The sequence below is a fragment of the Nelumbo lutea genome, chromosome 1 (genome assembly GCF_056320005.1).
Source record: "Nelumbo lutea isolate HS-2025 chromosome 1, American lotus-T2T, whole genome shotgun sequence".
Lineage (NCBI taxonomy): Eukaryota > Viridiplantae > Streptophyta > Magnoliopsida > Proteales > Nelumbonaceae > Nelumbo > Nelumbo lutea.
The window spans coordinates 192,346,072-192,366,249 of record NC_142684.1 but is presented as its reverse complement, the minus strand read 5'-3'; the positions used below and the strand labels follow the sequence as shown (position 1 = coordinate 192,366,249).

Genomic DNA, 20,178 nt, shown 5'->3' with positions numbered 1-20,178 from the left:
AAGGAGGTGTGAGCTAATGTCATCGAGACCTATTCCCAAAAATTGAATGTTGTCTGGGCTTACAAATTAAAGAATGATGTGAATAATCTAAGGTAGGAAGAGAAGCCCTTAGTTGTTTACTTCTCCATGCTAAAGTCTCTTTGGTAGGAGATTGACTTGACGGAGACTGTGGTTTGGGGTGTACAAAGGATGCTGAAGCACATAGGAAGCTGGTGGAAAGAAATCGGGGTTTTGAGTTCCTTACCGGATTCAAGCCAGAGTATGATATTGTGATACAGAATGTTTTGGCAACGGATGAGGTGACTTTATCTCAAATTTATGCTATGGTGAGTAGTGAAGAGAGCAGGATACAAGTGTAGTCTATAGAGCCATAGATAGATCACTATGCTAATGCCAAGATGAAACCAAAGGTCAGCACTGGGAAAAAAGATGTTGTTTGTGAATACTTTAAGAAGCCTAAACATACTAAAGACATATGTTGGAAGTTGTATCCAGAGCTCATACCTCCCAGACTCAATAATGCAAACAATGGAAAAGGAATGAGAATGTGAAAGGTGGATATGCAAATATAGCCACCTCCTCATAGAGTGAACAAGGGCATATTGGTGAGAAGTCAGTGGGAGAGCAACTAGCAGCCACCAAGGTCGAGTATGAGAAGTATGGCCGAATTATTAGTCACCTATAGTCTACTACTACAGCACTTAATTTATTAAAGACACTTCCCTCTTCATCCGCATATGCCCATTCAGGTATTTGTGCTACTACGAATCATGCTTCTATCTAAGGTAACCATAAGATCCCCTGGATAATTGATTCTGGTGCCTCTGACCACATGACTAGTGTGTCCCATTTATTTTCTAGTTACAAGCATTTATCTGGCCGAGATAAGATCACCCTTGCCAATGGCTGTCTTGCTCCTATCTCTAGCAAGGGAAACATCAGAGCTTCAGACACCCTCACCTTACCCTCAGTTCTTCATGTTCCTAAATTAAACACTAATTTGCGTTCAATTAGTAATTTGACAAAATCTTTGAATAGCAATGTGATATGTTTTTTTAGGACATGGACTCTTAGAAGGTGATTGGGAGTGGCCATGAGGTGAATGGGATATACCTATTGAACATGCTTGGACAAAGTTATGTTATGTCATTATTGTCTGGGTAATAATTCTTTTCTTTGTTCAGACGTTTGTTTCCAACTTTATTCAAATAAACTAAGTTGTCAAGTCTACATTGTGAATCATCCGAGTTGTCAAAACATTGTAGAAACTCTTATTCTGCAAGTAATAAAAGATCTACAGTTCCTTTTCATGTTGTTCACTCTAACGTGTGGGGGCCATACCATTTACCTTGCATGGGTGGTTATAAATATTTTATTCTTTTTATTGATGATTTTTTTCATTACACTTAGCTTTATCTTATCCGTTCCCATGCTGAAGTACCCAAGCTTGTAAAATAGTTTCATGAATTTGTGCTTACCCAATTTGATACCCACATCAAGATATTACGATTAGATAATGCTAAGGAATATTTTGAGAATGATCTTATTTCATACTTTGAGAAGTTTGGGGTTATACATTAAAGTTCTTGTCCTTGTATTCCAGAATAGAATGGGGTAGCAGAGAGAAAGAATCGACATGTTGAAGTAGCCAGGAGCATCCTTTTTGCCTCCCATGTTCTAGTAAGATTTTGGGGTAATGTAGTAATGACAGCCACCTATCTTATTAACCGCATGCCTTCTCAAGTCTTGGGGTTCAAACCTCCCTTTGTTGTCTTGTTTCCTGAGAGTGAATTGTTTCCTATTCCCTTGCGTGTCTTTAGGTGCACATGTTATGTTCATGTCCCCACCTCTCAAAGACATAAGTTTGAACCCAAGGCCTGAAAGTGCATTTTCTTAAGGTATGCCTCCATACAAAAGGGATATTGTTGTTTTGATCATACTAGTGGAACCTGTTTTGTCTCCACGGATGTTACCTTTGTAGGGTCACTTCCATTTTATGGTCATTCTTCTGAGGTGGAGCATTCCGTTGAACTGTTTTCTTTATCACTTCCTCGGCCTTCTTCTGTTGATCATGAGGTCGAGTCTCCTATTGTTCCTTCTATTCCAGTAGTAGAACCTTTGTCTCCCAATTCTACCATTCCTGTTGCTCCTCCTACTAGTCCTCCAATTTTCATTACTCATCTTATTGTTCAGAGGTGGTACTAGAGACAAAAGCTACGGCATGATCAAGTTGTTTCCTCATTTGCAGCTGAGCCTCATACACTCTCAACCCCTGAAGAGAGGACAAGTCCTTCACCACCTACTCAAGTAATGTTGTGAGAAAAGGTAAGAGGAAATGTACAATACATTATATTTCCAAACACCTGCCTTATAGCCTGTTATCCCCATCTTATTATTCTTTCTTAGCCTCCATTTCTTCTCAGCCTATACCTAAGTCAGTTATAGAAGCCTTATCTAAGCCAAAATGGAGGAAGGCTATGAAAACTAAAATAGAAGCACTTCATAAAAACCATACCTGAGATATTGTGGATTTGCCTCATGGAAAGGAACCAATGGAATGTAAGTGGGTGTTCACTATTAAGTATCATGTTGATGGCCCCACTGAGAGGTATAAGGCTTGACTAGTAGCCAAGGGTTATACTTGGGTCTATGGAGTTGATTATATGGAGACTTTCTCACTATTTGCAAAAATGACCATAGGGAGAGTTCTGTTATCCTTGGCAGTGAGTTATTACTGACCCTTATATCAATTTGATGTGAAGAATGCTTTCTTAAATGGAGACTTGACTGAAGAGGTTTATATGTCACTTCCACTGGGTGTGTATGGTAAGGAAATGCAGGGCAAGGTATGCAAGTTGAAGAAATCTCTTTATGGCCTCAAGCAATCCCCACGAGCTTTGTTTGATAGATTCAAAGCTGCACTTGTTGAGTTTGGCTATACACAGACACTGTCTGATAATACCTTGTTTGTAGAGAGGAGAGGCACTCAAATCCCCTCCCTTATTGTTTATGTTGATGATATTGTTGTTACAGAGAATGATACAGAGGAAGTTCAGGCACTCAAGATATTCCTTAACTCAGAATTTGAAATTAAGGATTTAGGGGAATTGAGATATTTCTTGGGAATCGAAGTTTCTAGGTCTAAATATGGAATCTTCAACTCCCAACGGAAGTATGTGTTAGATCTTCTCACAAAGACTGGGAAACTTGGTGCCAAACCTGTTTATACACCTATTGATGCAAATCATAAAGTTTCAACTGATGATGGTGAGCTTTTGGCAAACCAGGGAGTGCTCTAGAGACTTTTCAGGAAGTTGCTATACCTTTGCATGACATGACCAAATATCTCATATGTCGTTAGTGTGATCAGCCAATTTATGCATGCCCCTAGAGACACACATATGGCTACCACAAAATGGTTCTGTGTTACTTGGAGGGAACTCCAGGAAAGGGTATCCTCTTCTCTATGCATGGACACATGAAGCTAGAGGCTTACACAAATACCAATTCGGCTGATAGTATTGATGATTGGAGATCTACATCGGTTTACTGTGTCTTGGTTGCAAGGAACATTGTCTCCTGGAGGAGTAAGAAACAGTTAGTAGTAGCCAGGTCTTTAGCTGAGGCAGAGTATAGGGCAATGGCACATGGAATATCAGAGTTGCTATGGCTCAAATCACTTCTAGAGGTGATGGGTATTACACATGATAAGCCCTTAATGCTTTACTGTGACAATCAGGTTGTGATCAACATACCTCACAGCCCAATTCAGCATGATAGGACAAAACACATTGAAGTTGATTGACATTTTATATAAAGAAAGGGTAGCTTCCAAAGAATTTCGTTTTCCTTTTATTGCCTCAGAGCAACAGTTAGCAGATGTTCTAACCAAGGGTGTCCCCAAGGCAAAGTTACAACATTGTGTAAGCAAGCTAGGCATGTAGAGATAATGGGCCGAATGGGTAGCTTACAGAGAAGCTTGCCTTCCTTTTATTGCCTCAGCTTGAGGGGGGATGTAGTGAATGGGTCGAACGAGCCTTAGTTTCTTTGTTTTTCTTTAAGTTCGTTTATGACTTGTGTTAATAGGTAGTGGGCCTTAGTATAGGTCTATTTTCTTGTTTTGCCCTACTAAGGGCACTCGTGTAATTGTCCTTATTTTTTACAACAAAAGAATAAAAGAGATCATTGGGGGCTGAAGAGAGGTTTTAGAACAACTCTATATTCTTCTTCCTTTTCTTCCATCTTTTTTTTTTTTGATAAATGAAGAATTTATTAATGGAATAAACCACAATTACAGAATACACTTGGAGAGGTACGAGCTACAACCTCTCCAACCCATCAAGAACTAAAAGGATTACAATTGAGCCCAATATAGATTTTCCCTATTTGCCCCTTGCTTGGCTAAACAATCAGCCATAGCATTGGTAGATCTCCCTACCCATTGTATTCTAACATCCGAATTCCTCGTCAAGCATTTGAATCTTCTAAGTTCATTTTTGAAGCACCAAACTATAGTCTATGGTTTTTGTAGCCACCCCACAACCACCTAAGAATCACCTTCTATTAGTAGCTGCTCCACTCCTGCTGTACAGAAAACAGTACCCCTTATAGTGCAGCTAATAATTCTGCCCTCATGGAGTCTCCCTCACCTAAAGGACCTGAAAACAGAAAAGTTACAAAACCCACTTACATTCCTTATAACCTCTCCCATCCCAGAAAGACCTGGATTGCCCAGACTACTACCATCAAAATTTAACTTCACAAATCCTTCAGATGGGGGTACCCAGCTCATGTGCATCTTTGTCTTCAGAGAGGAACTGCTTGCCACTTCTACCCAATGCCTCCACATGTCATTAAAAGAGAACTGCTGAAATAAATCCAGAGATTTTAGCCACACTATAGCCCTGTATGGGATACATTCCTTTAGATCTTGTTGGTTATGCACCTTCTCTTGGAATATTTTGGCATTCCTTCTTCCCACACTATCCAAAGCAGTGTTTTAAAAGCGCAAGGTGAGGCATGTACCTTTTTAAGCAAGGCGCAAAATTACAAAAAAAAAAAGCTAAAAATTCAAAAAAAAAGTTAGAAAGTTCAAAAAAATGCCAAAAAATTTTTAAAATGAAAAAAATCAAAAAATATTAAACATAATGTTAATAAAAAATATAAACTTAAATTTTAAAATAACAGTTTTAAAAACTTATTATCTAAAATTAAAATACATAAACATAACATGTAAAGCGTATTCAAATGAAATTTTAAAAATAAAAGCAAACATATAAAGCATTTTCAAGCATGTAAAACCCATAATCCCTTTTTCTCCTTAATTGCGTTGCTTCAAGTAGCCGATGTGATATAAAACATACCGCATTCTTGATTCTACCAGTCGCCTTTGTACCATGCCCCTTGAGCCAAGGCCAAACAAGTCCATGTTAGGGCCTAAAATTCTTATTTCTCACATAAAAAATAATGATTTTATAACTTTCATTGCCTTTTAAGAAGATATTTTATTGTAATGAATGAATTAACACATTATCAAATATGCGTTAGACTCAAAAAAAAAAAGCAAAAAGCGCAAAATTTTAAAAAGGCGCACGCCTAGGCGTGTACCTTTTGAAAGGGGTGCACCTAGAACCTGGGCCAGGCACATACCCCAAAATGCACCTCGCCTGAGCACCTAGGCACACCTTTTAAATCACTGATCCAAAGCAAAGCTGCTCTTACAACCCTCCACACTATTCTTCCTCTTCAGTGGCACTAAACAAAGGCAGAAGGGTCAAAGAGCCTGCTTACATCTGTTGGCCTATTCCACCTGCATCCAATAATCAAGAAGAGCCAATTAGTAAATAGTTGCAGTCCTCAACAAAGGATTTTCAAAGAGCACCAATTGGGTGAGATGCAAAGAGAGGGCCTTCTCCTTTGTAGATTATCCAAGGTATTTACTTTCCCATGAAACACTTCCCAAAAGAAAGCCAAGACCTTAGGGGGGAAAAGCTTATAGCAAACCTCCTTAAAAGGGAAAGAAAGAAAAGACAGTGGACAACCCAAGGCCTTGAAGAAATAAGCACAAGAAAAATTACCTGAGGACACAAGACTCCAAAACCTTTTATCTAGTTCCTAAGATCCAAGCAAACTTTTTCAAGAGAATTCAATAGGCCAGTTAGACTCACAATTTCCTCATCCTTTAGACCTTTTTGGAACCCAAAGTCCCATACTAGAGTCAAAGGAGATTCCAAAGGGGAACAAAGAAGAAACAATCTCTTTCTTATACAAAGAGATAGAGAATAAGGATGGAAAGAGGACCTTCAACGAAACCTCTTCAACCTAAACGTCTTTCTAAAACAGAACCGAATTACCAGTACACACATCATACCTGAGAAAATTGTTGAGTTGAGGGAGTGAAGGGATGAGAGATCCATCACATGGACGCCCAAAATTTGCGGAATAGGGTGGGCAAATTTCAAAAATTTCTCTCCCTTCAACTTGTAATCGTATTCCCTATTTTAGAAAAAACATATTTTTCAAGGATCAATCTTGAACCATGAATCGAACCAGATTTGAAACGAAACAGTAGGAGAGGGATATACCTGATACAGAGAAATAATATCTCTCAATGGAGGTATTCACGCCCAAAGAAGATCACCAAAGACTGCTCCCACTGAAAATGACACAGTGGATGGAGGAGCAGAATCAACAGGGCCCGTCTCACGAACCGAATTCTTCAGCAAGAATCCAATGGAGGCAGTGAGCACAACTTCCTATCAGCCTTTCAGCAAAGACTGATGTCAAGATCCAATCTTGACCACTCCTACAATGTTGGAGAACGAACTAGCAGTATGACGGCGACATGAAGGGATCACAGGGAGAAGGCGCAGTCACACTGTGTATTCTTCTCAATGTAATTCAAGATCTAGTATCTCTGGAATTTCTAGGATGACTTGGATGGTTCGCCCCCTCCTGTTTTTATAGGCTTAAAGAGATCAGCTTCTGATCCTATCAGGAGTTTCCTAATTCATATCATAATCTGAATTTGGACTCTCTTTAAGTGATAAGGATAAAACCCTTATCTTATCTGCAGATTAGATCAGCCTTCTCCTGATCTTATTAGGAGGTTTCCATATCTGAATTCAGATCTGGTCTCTCTGAGTGGATAGAGTAGGACTCTATCCTATCAACTGATTTAATCCCAGATCCGCCCCCTCTATTTAACTAATTAAAACAGGCTAGTTCGAAATGGGCTTTAGGCCCAATAAGTCTATGTGCTCAAACTTCTTCCAAACTACTACCCAGTTGGGCTTCTTTGTATGGCGTGGGACCCAAGCATTGATCTACATCAGCCACATAGGTTCGGCCCAACCTTTGTTACAAGGCCTGGCTGAATACACTGTTGTGGACAGTGCACCCCCTGAAACCCATCACATGGGCTTCTATTGGGCCCAACACGTACATTAAGTGGTCCCTAGACTAAGCCACCTTATAAAACCCAGGGACTGTGGGCAGATGCAAAATTAGCCCATCAGGCATTACCCTCAATGGCCTTACACTTAACCTCTCAGCCCATAATGATCAAACACTGCCCGACAAGAGAGGACCTCTCCCTCGGCTGCAAAGAACAGTGTTGCACTCTCTGCTTATATGGATCCCGGGAATTAAAACCTTTTGCAAACATTTTAGAAACCGTAATATATATACTTTTATATCTCATATAAAATATATTTTGCAAAACAAATCTCAACGATTGAAATCGGCTGCCAGTAGTCTTGGTTTCCATCAGGGAGAGTGCATCCCCCGATCATTACCTTTGTCCGACAAAGGGGCTAATCCAGTCACTATGATCACCCACTCAGATAAATTCTCAAATTGTCCCAACATACCCAGGTTTTGACCCCCGCTAAGGATCTCACTGATTGGTACATCAAAGACAATCCAATCCGACACCTAGTGCAGTATCATAATCGAGTCTAGGGGTCAGGTGTAACTTTCCAGTTTTGCCCATTAATCTCCAAGGTCTAGGGCAATACTGGAAATTTGGTCCGGTTCAAAGTTTCAATTAATCCTACACTGCATGTGCCTTGGGTCTCACCCTAGCGGCTGAGACAGGCCACCCCAACCGACTTGGTGGCACATCAGTTTCAGCCTTATCAGGATAGATCTCCCCAGACCGACCCACCGGCTGTGAACATTCTAAACTAACACGAGTCTCATTAAGTGTCCAGTTTAAGGGTATAACACATAAACAAACCACAAGAACATGAATCAAATATGCACTTTATTCATTTACAATAAATGTTAAAAGTACATCATTCTGGTTGGACCTAAGGGCATACAAAGACTGTCTAACAGGGAGAGCACTGTAGATTGCCTTCCAAGGTGTTGCCAAAGTTGCCCGCCGAGAAACCCCAGCATTCCATCCATTCTCTGAGTGGCCATGAATACTTCCTATCACCTCATACCACAATCTCTCTCTCTAATGGCCATCTCCATAGCCATTTCCCCAACAAGGCCACATTCTTTTGCAATAATTTCCCTAGTCCTAGACCTCCCTCTTCTTTACTCCTGCACACCACCTCCCACTTCACAAAGTGATCCTTCCTACTTTCTCCCGATTCCCAAAGGATGTCTCATCAACTTTTCTAGCTTCTTAGCTTCCCTAGAGGGAATCCTAAAGATTGACAAAAAATAAGTAGGTAGGTTAGTCAAGGTGGCTCTAATTGGGGTAATCCTACCCCCAAAGAAATATAATTATTCTTTCAAGAGGCCAATCTCTTCTTAAACTTCTCTAGGATAGGACACCAGAAACTGCTCGCCCTAGGGTTTGCCCCTAACAGAAGACCTAGGTAAGTCAAAGGCCAAAAAGCTATAGAATACTCTAAACACCCTGCAATTGCCTCCACCTCTCTATCATCCAAATTTACCCCTGCCACAACACTCTTCTCAAGGTGAACTCTCAAGTTGGAACATACTTTCAAACCTTTTCATCGTCTTTAGATTCCTTACCTTCTCAAGGTTCCCGCCTTTTCTTCCATCTTCTTCCTCCATCAATTCTCTCTCATCAATCTCCTTTTCTGTTATTTCTTCTCTTTTAATTCAGATTATTGCAGATGCGATTTACAACTAATATCATTCTTTTATTAAATAAACATAGCTTATATGAACGTATTTATGAGGGTGGGCCTTGGTGCAATGGTTGGGTTGCTCCATTGCGACCTAGGTGACCAGGGTTCAAATATTGGAAATAGCCTCTTTGTATGTATAAGGGTAAGGCTGCATACATCTGTCCCTTCCCAGACCCCGCATTGGCAGGAGCCTCGTGCATTGTACTCCTCTTTTATATTTTTATCAACTAATTAGAACCTAGGCACAAATTAGTCATTGCATCAGAATCAGCTAGAGAGGCCTAAACAACTAACCAACGTTTCACCTCATTGATAAAACTGGTAGAGAATACAAACATAACAGGTGCTTGACTCATAGGCTCATAAAAATTTAGAGGTTGACAAAGAAATTGAGGAGTCAGAAGGTGAGATTCTAAATTCTGGAGGGACAGATGTAGAAGGTAGACCCCTCAATCATGAAGAGGTGATTCATTAATCATAAGCTCAAAATTGAGGCTCTTGTAAATGTAGAAGGCAACATAGAAACTGATAAGATAGGGGCTGGGGTTCAAAGTTCTGATTGGATAGTGTACAGTTGAAGGAAATATGGGACAAAACCTATTGCGAAAAATCAAAGGAAGACACTGAGGACCATAATAGAGGAGTAAACAGAGTATGTGGAGGATCAAGGAATTGTGAAGAGGAAGTTGGTGTTCAGGTTGATGAGGTTTTTATGGTAAATAGATTATTTTTTTATTGAAGTTGTGGATAGAGAAGTGCAGGTAGGTAAAGCTCTACTGTGGAGATGAACTTGCAAGAAAAATCTTTGAGGACCTTGTAGTTAAAAATAGACGGAGTTGGAAGAAGCAAGAAGTTATGAGTGGAATCCAATATTAATGAAGCAAGTGAAGAGGAGGACAGGGTTGAGGGAGTTATTAGGGTGGGGAGACAGAGGGGTTAAAAGGGTGAGTTAGGGATGGAAGTCAGGTGGATAGTGATATTTTGCGATGCTGGAGTAGACAAGAAGTTTTTCATTATCTTTGTTGTCTTGTAATTCTTTTATTCTTTTAATGAAAAAGTTCTTTATTATCAAAAGAAAAGGTCCCACAACCAAGTGAATTTACAAGAAATCCACCCAAAGTCCTATAAATTACTTAACAAACATACTCTCAAGCAAGAAGCTGTTCAAGAAAATCCAACTATCAGTTTCAGATAGAAACTGCAACAAATTGCACAGAATCCAAAATAATATATTCATCCACTCTCAATTCTTGAGGATGGGATGATAAATTGATAGTCTATCAGAAATTCTGTGAAACATTCTTGAGAGAAATTGTAGTATGCATTAACATCAAATTGACAAAATACCTATTTGAGACATTACAAATGCAGGGAAATATAGATGAAATGTCATTGTTTTCCCTTATAATGTTAGGAAATATAAATTATTAATATCTAGCCCATGCATAAAACCTAAATAATAGTTCCAACCTAGAATTAAAGAAGACATTGAGGTAGTTTTGAACTGTTTTCCTAGTTTCCCAGCAAAAAAGAAGCTAACAAAAGAAGGTTAGCCAATAAAAATATTCATATTCTGGTGAAGATGTCATTCTATGTGAGGGAAGAGAAAATAAGGCTGTTTTTGGTTGAAGAAAAAAGTGAGGGAAAGGTAGGAAAACCTTTACAAACCTTGTACGGGTTTCCCCACCTTTCCCTACCTTTAACTTCAAACCAAACATAGCCTAAAAGCTACCAAAAGAGTACACAATTCCAAATGGCTTAACCTAATGCACTGATTGTGAGAGTTGACTGAGCCAATACTATCAGGTAGGCTAACAGATCTAATTCAGGCCCATGGAGGCTGGTACTTATCTCCATGCCAAAGCTGATAGTATAGCTAGGAAGGGTTCTCTTTTCTTTTCCTTCCCAGTTTCTTTGTTGAGGATGGGGCCATGTTTGCTCTTCTTGTAAAACTGTGCAACCCTCTCATGCACAACTCTTTTTCTCCTTATTGAAGTAGTTACTTTCTTCATATAGAGAGAAACTGAGAGAGAGAGAGGAAGAAAGAGAGTAAAACAAATGAGAAGTACTATCTAAAGTTGCCCATAAATATTGGCTTTTAGCGGGACTACAATCAGTCAATGAAAATGTTGAGTATTTACCAGGTACATAAAACAAAGGTCGACGCCTTGTATCAAATACTAACAGTTAACAAGTTGAGGAAAACCAAGAGAGGATCCTGGGTTGTAAAGAAACTACCCAGAAACTACCCCACTTTCTCTGTGTTTATTTACCACACAGAAGATTCTGGGTTGTAAAGAAACTACCCCACTTTTAGTTAATAAATCCACAGCTAGATTCATGTCTCTAAATGGATATTAAGCTCAGTTTGGAAGGAGTATAAATACAAATATACACAATGCAAATACATAAAAAATATAAGGCTTTTCACTCTATATATTTGCATTTGTACTCCTTCCAAGCTGAGCCTCAGTAAAATAAAAAACAAATGTATTTCCTAATAGAGTCACTCATGCAGACCAATATCCAGGGGTCATCCAATAGTAGTTGATGACTACTCGCTTGATACAACCTTGAAAATATGCAATTTTTTTCTCCAATTCTCTGCCACTGTGAATCAACAAGAATTTACATATGCTTGCCTCCTTTAATCTCCTCAGTACTTGAGGAACCAGAAATATTCCAGGGTTATGTGAAGATTTGAGGAACTTATTTCCACAAATGTTCTTATTTTGATGTAATTGACTATTCAAAAATATATAAAATATAGTAACAGCAACTTAACAGAGCTAAACTTATAATAGAAAAGATTAATGTTTAGATGAAAACAATCGATGATAATGGTGATGATAATGATGATATTTCATATATAACTCCCCTGTACCTGAGTATCCAACATTCTTGAAAACTCCTTGAGAACATGACGACGATCTTGAGCTCCCACTTGCATTTGTTGAGAATATTGTTTCACTTTCTTTTTCATTAATTTGTAATTGATGTAATATCTTTAGAAAACCAAAGTTAAGCACGAATTAGAATATAAGCAAAACACTTAAGACATAATAACTGACATTTGACATAGAGTATTCAACTTAATAGATTAAAAGTCATGTTAACAAGCACATTAGTTGTTTGCAACAACACCAAGATGAAACCAAAAAATTATGCAACAGATGGGCTTCCTTGCTTATATATATATATATATATATATATATATATATTATATATTAAGCATGAATTAGAATATAAACAAAACACTTAAGACATAATAACTGACGTTTGACATAGAGTATTCAACTTAATAGATTAAAAGTCATGTTAACAAGCACATTAGTTGTCTGCAACAATACAAAGATGAAACCAAAAAACTATGCAACAGATGGGCTTCCTTGCTTTTATATATATAGATAGATAGATAGATAGATAGATAGAGAGAGAGAGAGAGAGAGAGAGAGAGAGATTGGCATTCTATTTTTTCAAGAAATAGCATCCAAGAAGTGAATTTCTCCCACTCTCAAATTGGAGCTTTCTTCTTCAGACATGTGGCATGTTAGACCCATATTAATGTGTTTTTTTCAATTTCCTAATTCAAATAAAAGATTCATTATAAAGTCTTCAAATAGTGTGAGTCCCATTCTTTTAGATGAAATAAGTTGTCAATTACAAATTAAACCTGATTTGATTTTTTTTAAATAAGGAACTCAAATTAAATATACCGTATAAAGAGCAAATTTGAAACAAATACAAGTGTAGTTGCCCCATACTTAGTATGGGGTCACTCTCTAGTGTTTCACTGAAATGGCAAGCTCAAATATTTTATAGTGTTAACAGATAACTTTAATATATAGGTACTAGGCAGTTTCCCTAACCTAATAGCTTCCCTAGGAAATTATGTATGGTTTTTGTGCAAAGCCAAACTATCCAAAATTTAATATGGCCCTTCAAATTTTCAAACATCTTAGGTTCACATGAGATTTGTGAAGCATTCTGCATTACCACATTTTATGTTGAAGTCATAGAGCTCTATCATTGTATGGGGTCATCACTCATCAGTTGTGTTTGCAACAACTGCATCCTTTTCGATCATAACAGTCAGGAAAGCTAACAAAATAAAAAACAATCCAAACATTTACCAAATAGTTTTGCAACAACCAAAATCAGATAATTAATATCTGCAGAAAGATATCAAACATACCCCTGCCATTCCTGAATTTGTCTTTCCTTCAACTTTTTCCCGAATGCAACCATCTTTCAGTAAAACCAGTACAGCTAATTGTAAATAGATAAATAACAGTTAGTTATTAGAGATCAAAACAAAAAGAATGCCAAATACTATAGCAGAAATTATTCTCCCAGAAGAAAGCAGTTTAAATACTATTTTGAAAGTAAAAGGTAATTCATAGAAAATAACATAATAGTATATCAAGAACTAATCAGGTAGCTATATTACCATTCTCTTCTCCTAAGTGGTGTTAACAGAGAAATTATTAGATAATATAACCTGCAATGAATTTTTTTATGAAAACAAATAGAATGCTCGTTATAAATATCTCAACTTTCAGTTGCAAGCTTCTTCTTTCAAAACCATGATAGGAAATATCACATTCAGATAAAGATAATGAATCAAACATTCCAAAAAAATCAAAGAAAGAAAAAAGAGAGAAAAAGAAGGATCACACTGCTCTAACATTTATGGTTGGTAATGTTATGAAAATAAGATCCAGATCAGATATATGCTAATCTGCAGAAACAATTCAACAAACCACCACTAATTTCCACATAGTGCCTGTTAATAAATTAATAAAACAAAGTAAATAGTTAGTGATCAGGAAAAAAAAAAACAGAGCTAATACTTAATAGACAAAAGAAAGGCCATAACCCAATGTTTGTCCCAGTCATATGGGGTCTTGGGAGGAGTAGACTGGATACAGTCCTAACCTTTGGCTTTTTTTTTTTTTGCACAAAGTGGCCACTCCCAGATTCAAACCTACATTTCATGTTTATCAGCCTGAGATTTTACCATTACACAAATAGAGACCTTCCATCCCTTATTACGCAAACATTCACATATGTATACTAGTATATGTATACCTTACACATATATGAGAACTTCTAGCCATGCATGCTGCAAGAGTGCGAGACTGCAGATAAATCAACAAAACTGATCATGATTTCCTGGTTAAATGCCCACCCTACCCCCTATGCCCCCCCCCCCAAAAAAAAAAAAAGAAAACAAAAAAAAATAATTGTTATCCTGTAATTTTCAGGCCTGTATGGCTAGTGTCTATATGTGTGTGGACATTTAAATCAACAAAAGTAATCTTGATTTTTTATTATTATGAAAAATATGTCCGCACAAAAAAAAATATACATGTCAACACTCATAGACGTATACTAGCATATGCATACCTTATATATAAGAACTAGCCAAACAGGATAAATCAACAAAAGTAATCATGCTTTCAGGTTAGAGCCCCCCCCCGAAAGAAAAAAAAAAAAAGAATGCAATTTGTAATTACCAAAAGATCATTGTTTTCTCTTTGTCAACCTGTAATTTGCAGGCCTGCATGGCTAGTATCTGTATATATATGTATGAGTTTGGGGTGGGAGTGGGGGTTTGACATCTCTAATCACTGAGTTTGTATATAACATTTTTACCCTCATGTTTATTGGAAAGTACAATGAAATTGACATCTCTAGTGAAGGAAATAACCAACTCCCCCCATAACTGTATGCACCCCATTACCTATTATAAAACAGAAAGAGAGGAAGAACCGAAGAACAAAGCACTGTTATATTTCCTTCAACTGGTAGTTCAGTCATTTTTCAAAAGCAGAGGATAATTTCTATTATGTTTCCATATTTTGTGTTATTCTCAGTTCATTTTTCCCTCTCATATTGCTTTACCAGTTAGACACAAGAAGGATTCAGACAACAGGACTCAGCAGCAACTTTGATCAAATCACTAAACAGACTTCAATTAACTAAAGGCCACTTACTCCATTATTACCCAAGAAACAGAAAAAGAAAGGACAGCTCAATTCCTGGTTATAAATCAAGCAATTGAATCTTGGTTTCTGCATGAAATTCAAACCAAAACGAAGATAAAACTGGTCTGGTGCCTCTATTGCAAAGGCAGTTTCACAATTATTCCCTCATATTAAGAGAAACCAACCCATGAAAGGTAGCAACTCAAAAACCTTTTAATAAGCTTTCCTCAATGGTGCTTGCCAGGCTTTGGTTATTTTCTGAAGTGACAATTCAGACCATTCTGAATGTTCAGAAGAAGTATCTTCTGTACGAAAGTGCTTTTCCTATTTCTCCAAAAAGAATGCTCTCACAAGGTTCATGGATAACTTGAACCTCAGCAAAATGAGGACAGAGTCAGTGATCTACAGAATTCGCTCCAACGGCCATCAGAAATCCAAAATGTTAAGCGCTGTTAACGAGATGCTGCATTATATGATATAAAGGTATAGGTCCAGCTCCTCTACTTTTCTTACACAAGTCAAGCATAGCAAATCTTTAGTTGCGTAACCAACCAAATTGATTCCAAGGATCAACGGTAAATAGTCTATTTAATTCCTAGAAGACGAACTAAAAACTAGATTGTGGAACTGTAACGTAAGATTTTCCGGATACTAAGCATAGAGACATAAAGATTTATAAACACGAGAAGAAACTTGAAGAGTCGGAAAGAGAAGCATTACAGGAGCTGAATACGGAAAGAACAGCTGTTCTAGTACGTATGGATTTGGGAGCAACTTAGATGATCATCAACAAGGAGAGAAACAGGAACATAGATTCTGTCAAAAGACAAAACAAAACGAGTCAGAGATCTCTCCGCATACAGCGTGACATAACAGAAAAAAAAAAAAAAAAAAAAAAAAAAAAAAAAAAACAGAACTTCTAATTCACGAACGAGTGTACAAACTGCTCCCTCAGAGCTTTCGAGGGATGGACCAGCAGAACCAAAAGTTCAATGGCTTCAATCCAAAAATCTAAAAATCACACTACTTCATGATATGCAGGAGCCATATTCACCTTACAAATCCGTGCTCCTGACACAACCGAATTCGAAGGTAAAATGAAGCGGATGAACACCCAGTAGAATATAAGGGCTTGGATTGAATTACATTACATCAGAAAAAAAAAATGTATATATATATATATATATATAAAAGGAAAAACAAGTCACATCTCACCGCATAAGAACAATAATTTAGGGTTTGAAATATTTTCCACCCTAAAAAAGAGAAAACAGAACTAAGAATTTAGTTTGCATTTTTAAGAAGGTGAAATAATATGCAATTACTAAATTCAACAATTTTATTAGATTCGTCTACTACACATGCTCTCGCGTGGAACCAAACGGTTATGAATAGCTTCCTCCTCTTATGCCACGTGTCAATGTTATGTAGAATCGTCCGTGGATCCCATCTAAAAAAGTAACAAATAAATAGAAGGAAGGATCCCCGATTTCGAACGAAAGATCCAACCACATGTACTGTGCTGGCACGGATCTGTTTGATAAGATGATCGATTAAGATTCTAATCCGACGGCCAATGAAAATTCCAGTTTGTAATAACTAACAATAATGGTGGATAAGACAAAGATTCGCATTTAATGTTTGGTGTTCCTTTTGATATAAATGTGATAAGAATGGAGATAATGGCATGGCAGTAGAGTAGAAACTGGAAATAATATAATTAAATAAAACTGGAGGTCTGCATTTATTGACACAACTCCACCTATATGTATGGACATAAATTATATAAATAAAAGGAAATCAGAAATTAAAATCTTGCGTGGCAGGCTATGTAGCCATAAGCCATGCATGGTCCTGTCTGTCTTTTTAGTATTTTCCCTCAAAAGATTATATAATAGATCCTCGTGGCCCTACACCCCCTTAGTTCTATTATATACCTTTTGTGGAGTGTGGGCATTGACCAGGTTAATACTTTTTCTAAACTGGCAACGTGTCGTGCTCAGGTTGTTCAACTGTAACGGCAGGGTTTCAAAATAAACATCGGCATCGCGATGGGTTTTCCGGAACTCGAAAATGGATAGCGTATCGTAATTGGGGTAATTTATAGATATACAACATGTGGATCTGAATTCTGCTTCTCTTAATCACATATTTACTTGTGGTCCGTTTGGTTCGTCAGTATGGGGATCTGAAATTGGAATCGAAATAATCTATTCGAATTCTAGCTGTTCAGTCAGGACTCAAGGAGGTGAGATTCCGATTCCCATTCATAGTAGAATGTTCCCCGAATATTCTCTTTTCAACCTGCAGCTCCAAAAGAAAGAAGTGATTTAAAAACCCCTGCAATCATATTTTTCTTTGTGTAAGGCCAACTCACTTAAGAGTCCTACATAGTTTATAGAACCTATTTCAGTTTCAGCCGGAATCAGTTACGGTGGTATTATTAAAAATTAAATTAATGATATAAAATATTTTAAATTAAGAAATATAGAAAACTTTCTACTTTCTCATATTAAAAAGTATATTTAAAATATAAAATATTAATATATATTTATGATCAAGTTGATTCAGTTTTGGTCGGTTTATAAATGGCCAAATCGAAACTGATCTAACTTGGTCAAATTGGAAATTGCTAAACCAAAACCGATTGAAAATACTATAAAACCAACCAACTAGAATTGAGTTCAATTGGATTGGTTATTAAAAAAGTTAAAATATAAATTAATTATATATTTCTATTGTTTAACTTCCATTTAACAAAACTCGTACATCACATGGATCCCCACTAATAGTTTATACAATCTGATTTCAGTTTCAACATGGACGGCAAGATTAGGTGATTTCAGTTTTGATTTTAATTCCAATTTCAATCATGATCCAAACAGATCTTTAAATATACCTTTGATTTCGAAAACTACTTAAATATATTTTATTGGACGATCCCATTTTACACAAATAGCATGTTCAATTTTGTTCCTCTATGGTTGAAAATACACTCGTTGTAGTTCATCAGTTGCAAATAACAGTGTGCGGGGATGCAGGCATTCAATTTAAAGAATGGGGCAGAAAGTTTGAGTGACCCATGATTGGTCGGGCTGCTTTACAAATTACCAAACCGAAATTGGCCTATCTTCGTTGAGTTGGAAAGTTGCTAAACCAAAGCCGATCAAAAATATTAGAAAACCAACCAACTCAAGTTGAGTTTGACCAAATTGGTTATTAAAAATTTAAAATATAAAATAATTATATACTCTTATGTATTTCTATTATTTAACTTTTGCTTAATAAAGCTCTTGCATCGCACGGGTCCCCGCTATATATATTATGTTGTAAATTTAAATTTTTTAATTTATTTTTTAATAATACCACTATAATTTTTAAATTTAATTTTTTAAGTCTAAATCCTTTGAACCAACCAACCAAACCAAAAGTTGACTCAGACCAATATAACCCAAGTTGACTAACTCACCAACCTAACTATCAGGTCAATTTGGTTGGCTAAACAACCTACAAGTAAATCGAACAAACCTGTGGACACTCCTAATTTTAGCTGAACTAATAGTTTAATCTTCAATAACTATTGAAAATTTTCTATTAAATAAAAAACAAAAATAGATTTATATATAATTATTGAAAATATATTTATCACAAAAAATGCAATAAATATAAATTTTAGTATACATAAATATATAATAAATATAGATTAAGATTTTAAAATGATTATCAGCTGATATAAGTGAAATAATGATTTTATTATTAGCACATTAATAATTGCAATCATTATTATACATTTTTTCTATTTTAATGTATATTAAAAACATTTTTTTAAGTTATTACCTATTTTTTTTATTCGAAAGCTTCAATACCTCTAAATTTTTAATCTACTTTTCATTATTTATACAATATTTAAAAAAAATATATTTCATACTTTTATTATCAAATATTATTAAGTCTATTATAATTACTTTTGTGTTTTTTATAAAATTTTTAAGGTTATTACATAATTTCTTTATTTAATCTTTTTTTTTTTGTTTTTAAACAATATTTACAATATGATTTAGTTATTAATTTTATAATATTTAAAATTAGTTATTTACAATATTATTTATCTATTCAAATAATCTCATTATGTAGTTATTTCATTATTACATATTTATTGAATTTCATAATCCATAAAATTATAATTTATACTATTATTACATAATTTCGTTATTAATTTTGCAAAATATAAAATTATTATTAATTCAAATATTATGGAATATATTATAACGATTTTCTATTAAATTAATAAAAGTTTTAAGTTTAATACATAATTTTTTTTATTTTAACTATTTAAAATTTAGTTATGTTAAATATTTCTTTATTTAAAATATTCAGTTATTTAAATATTTAAATAAAATGTAAAAAATTTAAAATTTTTCATTACTTAAATTTTATTTACTTTAGAGTTATTACATAATATTAAATATTTGTAAATAATATTTGTCTATTTTTTATATTTTTATTTTTAATATTTAGTTACTGAAATTTTTAAAAATATTTTTTTAATTTTAAAATTTTAATATTTGATTAATATTTAAATTGAATAATTTATAAAATTATAATTTAAATTGTTGGTATATAATGTCGTTATGAATTTCATATAAAAGTATAAAATTATTAATATTTTGAATATTATTAAATCTATAACATTTTTTTGTTTTTAATAAATATTTTAAAGTTATTATATAATTTCATTATAATATTTAAATAATTCTTAAAATTTTTAATTCAAACATTCTTTTAATAAATATAGATAAAAAGTGGAGAATAGGATAAATAGTAATTAGAGGTAATGTAGGGGGCGTTTGGCAAGTCTTTCAACAGAAGATCTTCTAATAGCTAAAGACCCATAAGACCACAAGAGTTTCCATAAGTAGATCTACAAAGTCTGAAGATCGTTTGGTTGCAGTAATTGTAACAGATATTATAGAAAGCTAGGAAGACATGAAGATCATTTGGCAAAGTCCATAACAGTGATGAATAAACATGTGCTTAATACATGTGAAATATAAGTGTGAGACCCAATAATACAT

The 20,178-nt window shown here is 35.4% G+C and overlaps 1 protein-coding gene across 4 annotated transcripts in view; it reads right to left on the bottom strand.

Annotated features, from left to right (window-relative positions):
* The window catches only part of LOC148880076 (SPX domain-containing membrane protein At4g22990-like), an 81,032-nt gene extending 64,570 nt beyond the window's left edge, over positions 1 to 16,462 (bottom strand). The window contains exons 1-5 of one of the 4 annotated variants that reach the window (XM_088961898.1): positions 16,158 to 16,457; positions 15,824 to 15,919; positions 13,564 to 13,614; positions 13,309 to 13,382; positions 11,998 to 12,118 (exon numbers count right to left, since the gene is read on the bottom strand). In XM_088961898.1, the coding sequence (XP_088818024.1) occupies positions 11,998 to 12,118; positions 13,309 to 13,361 (174 nt within the window). In that variant the 5' untranslated portion in view covers positions 13,362 to 13,382; positions 13,564 to 13,614; positions 15,824 to 15,919; positions 16,158 to 16,457. Of the gene's footprint in view, positions 1 to 11,997; positions 12,119 to 13,109; positions 13,215 to 13,308; positions 13,383 to 13,563; positions 13,615 to 15,823; positions 15,920 to 16,020 lie in introns of all 4 variants that reach the window. The other 3 variants (XM_088961899.1, XM_088961896.1, XM_088961897.1) reach the window with 3 other exon arrangements.
* Between the last annotated feature and the right edge of the window lie 3,716 nt (positions 16,463 to 20,178).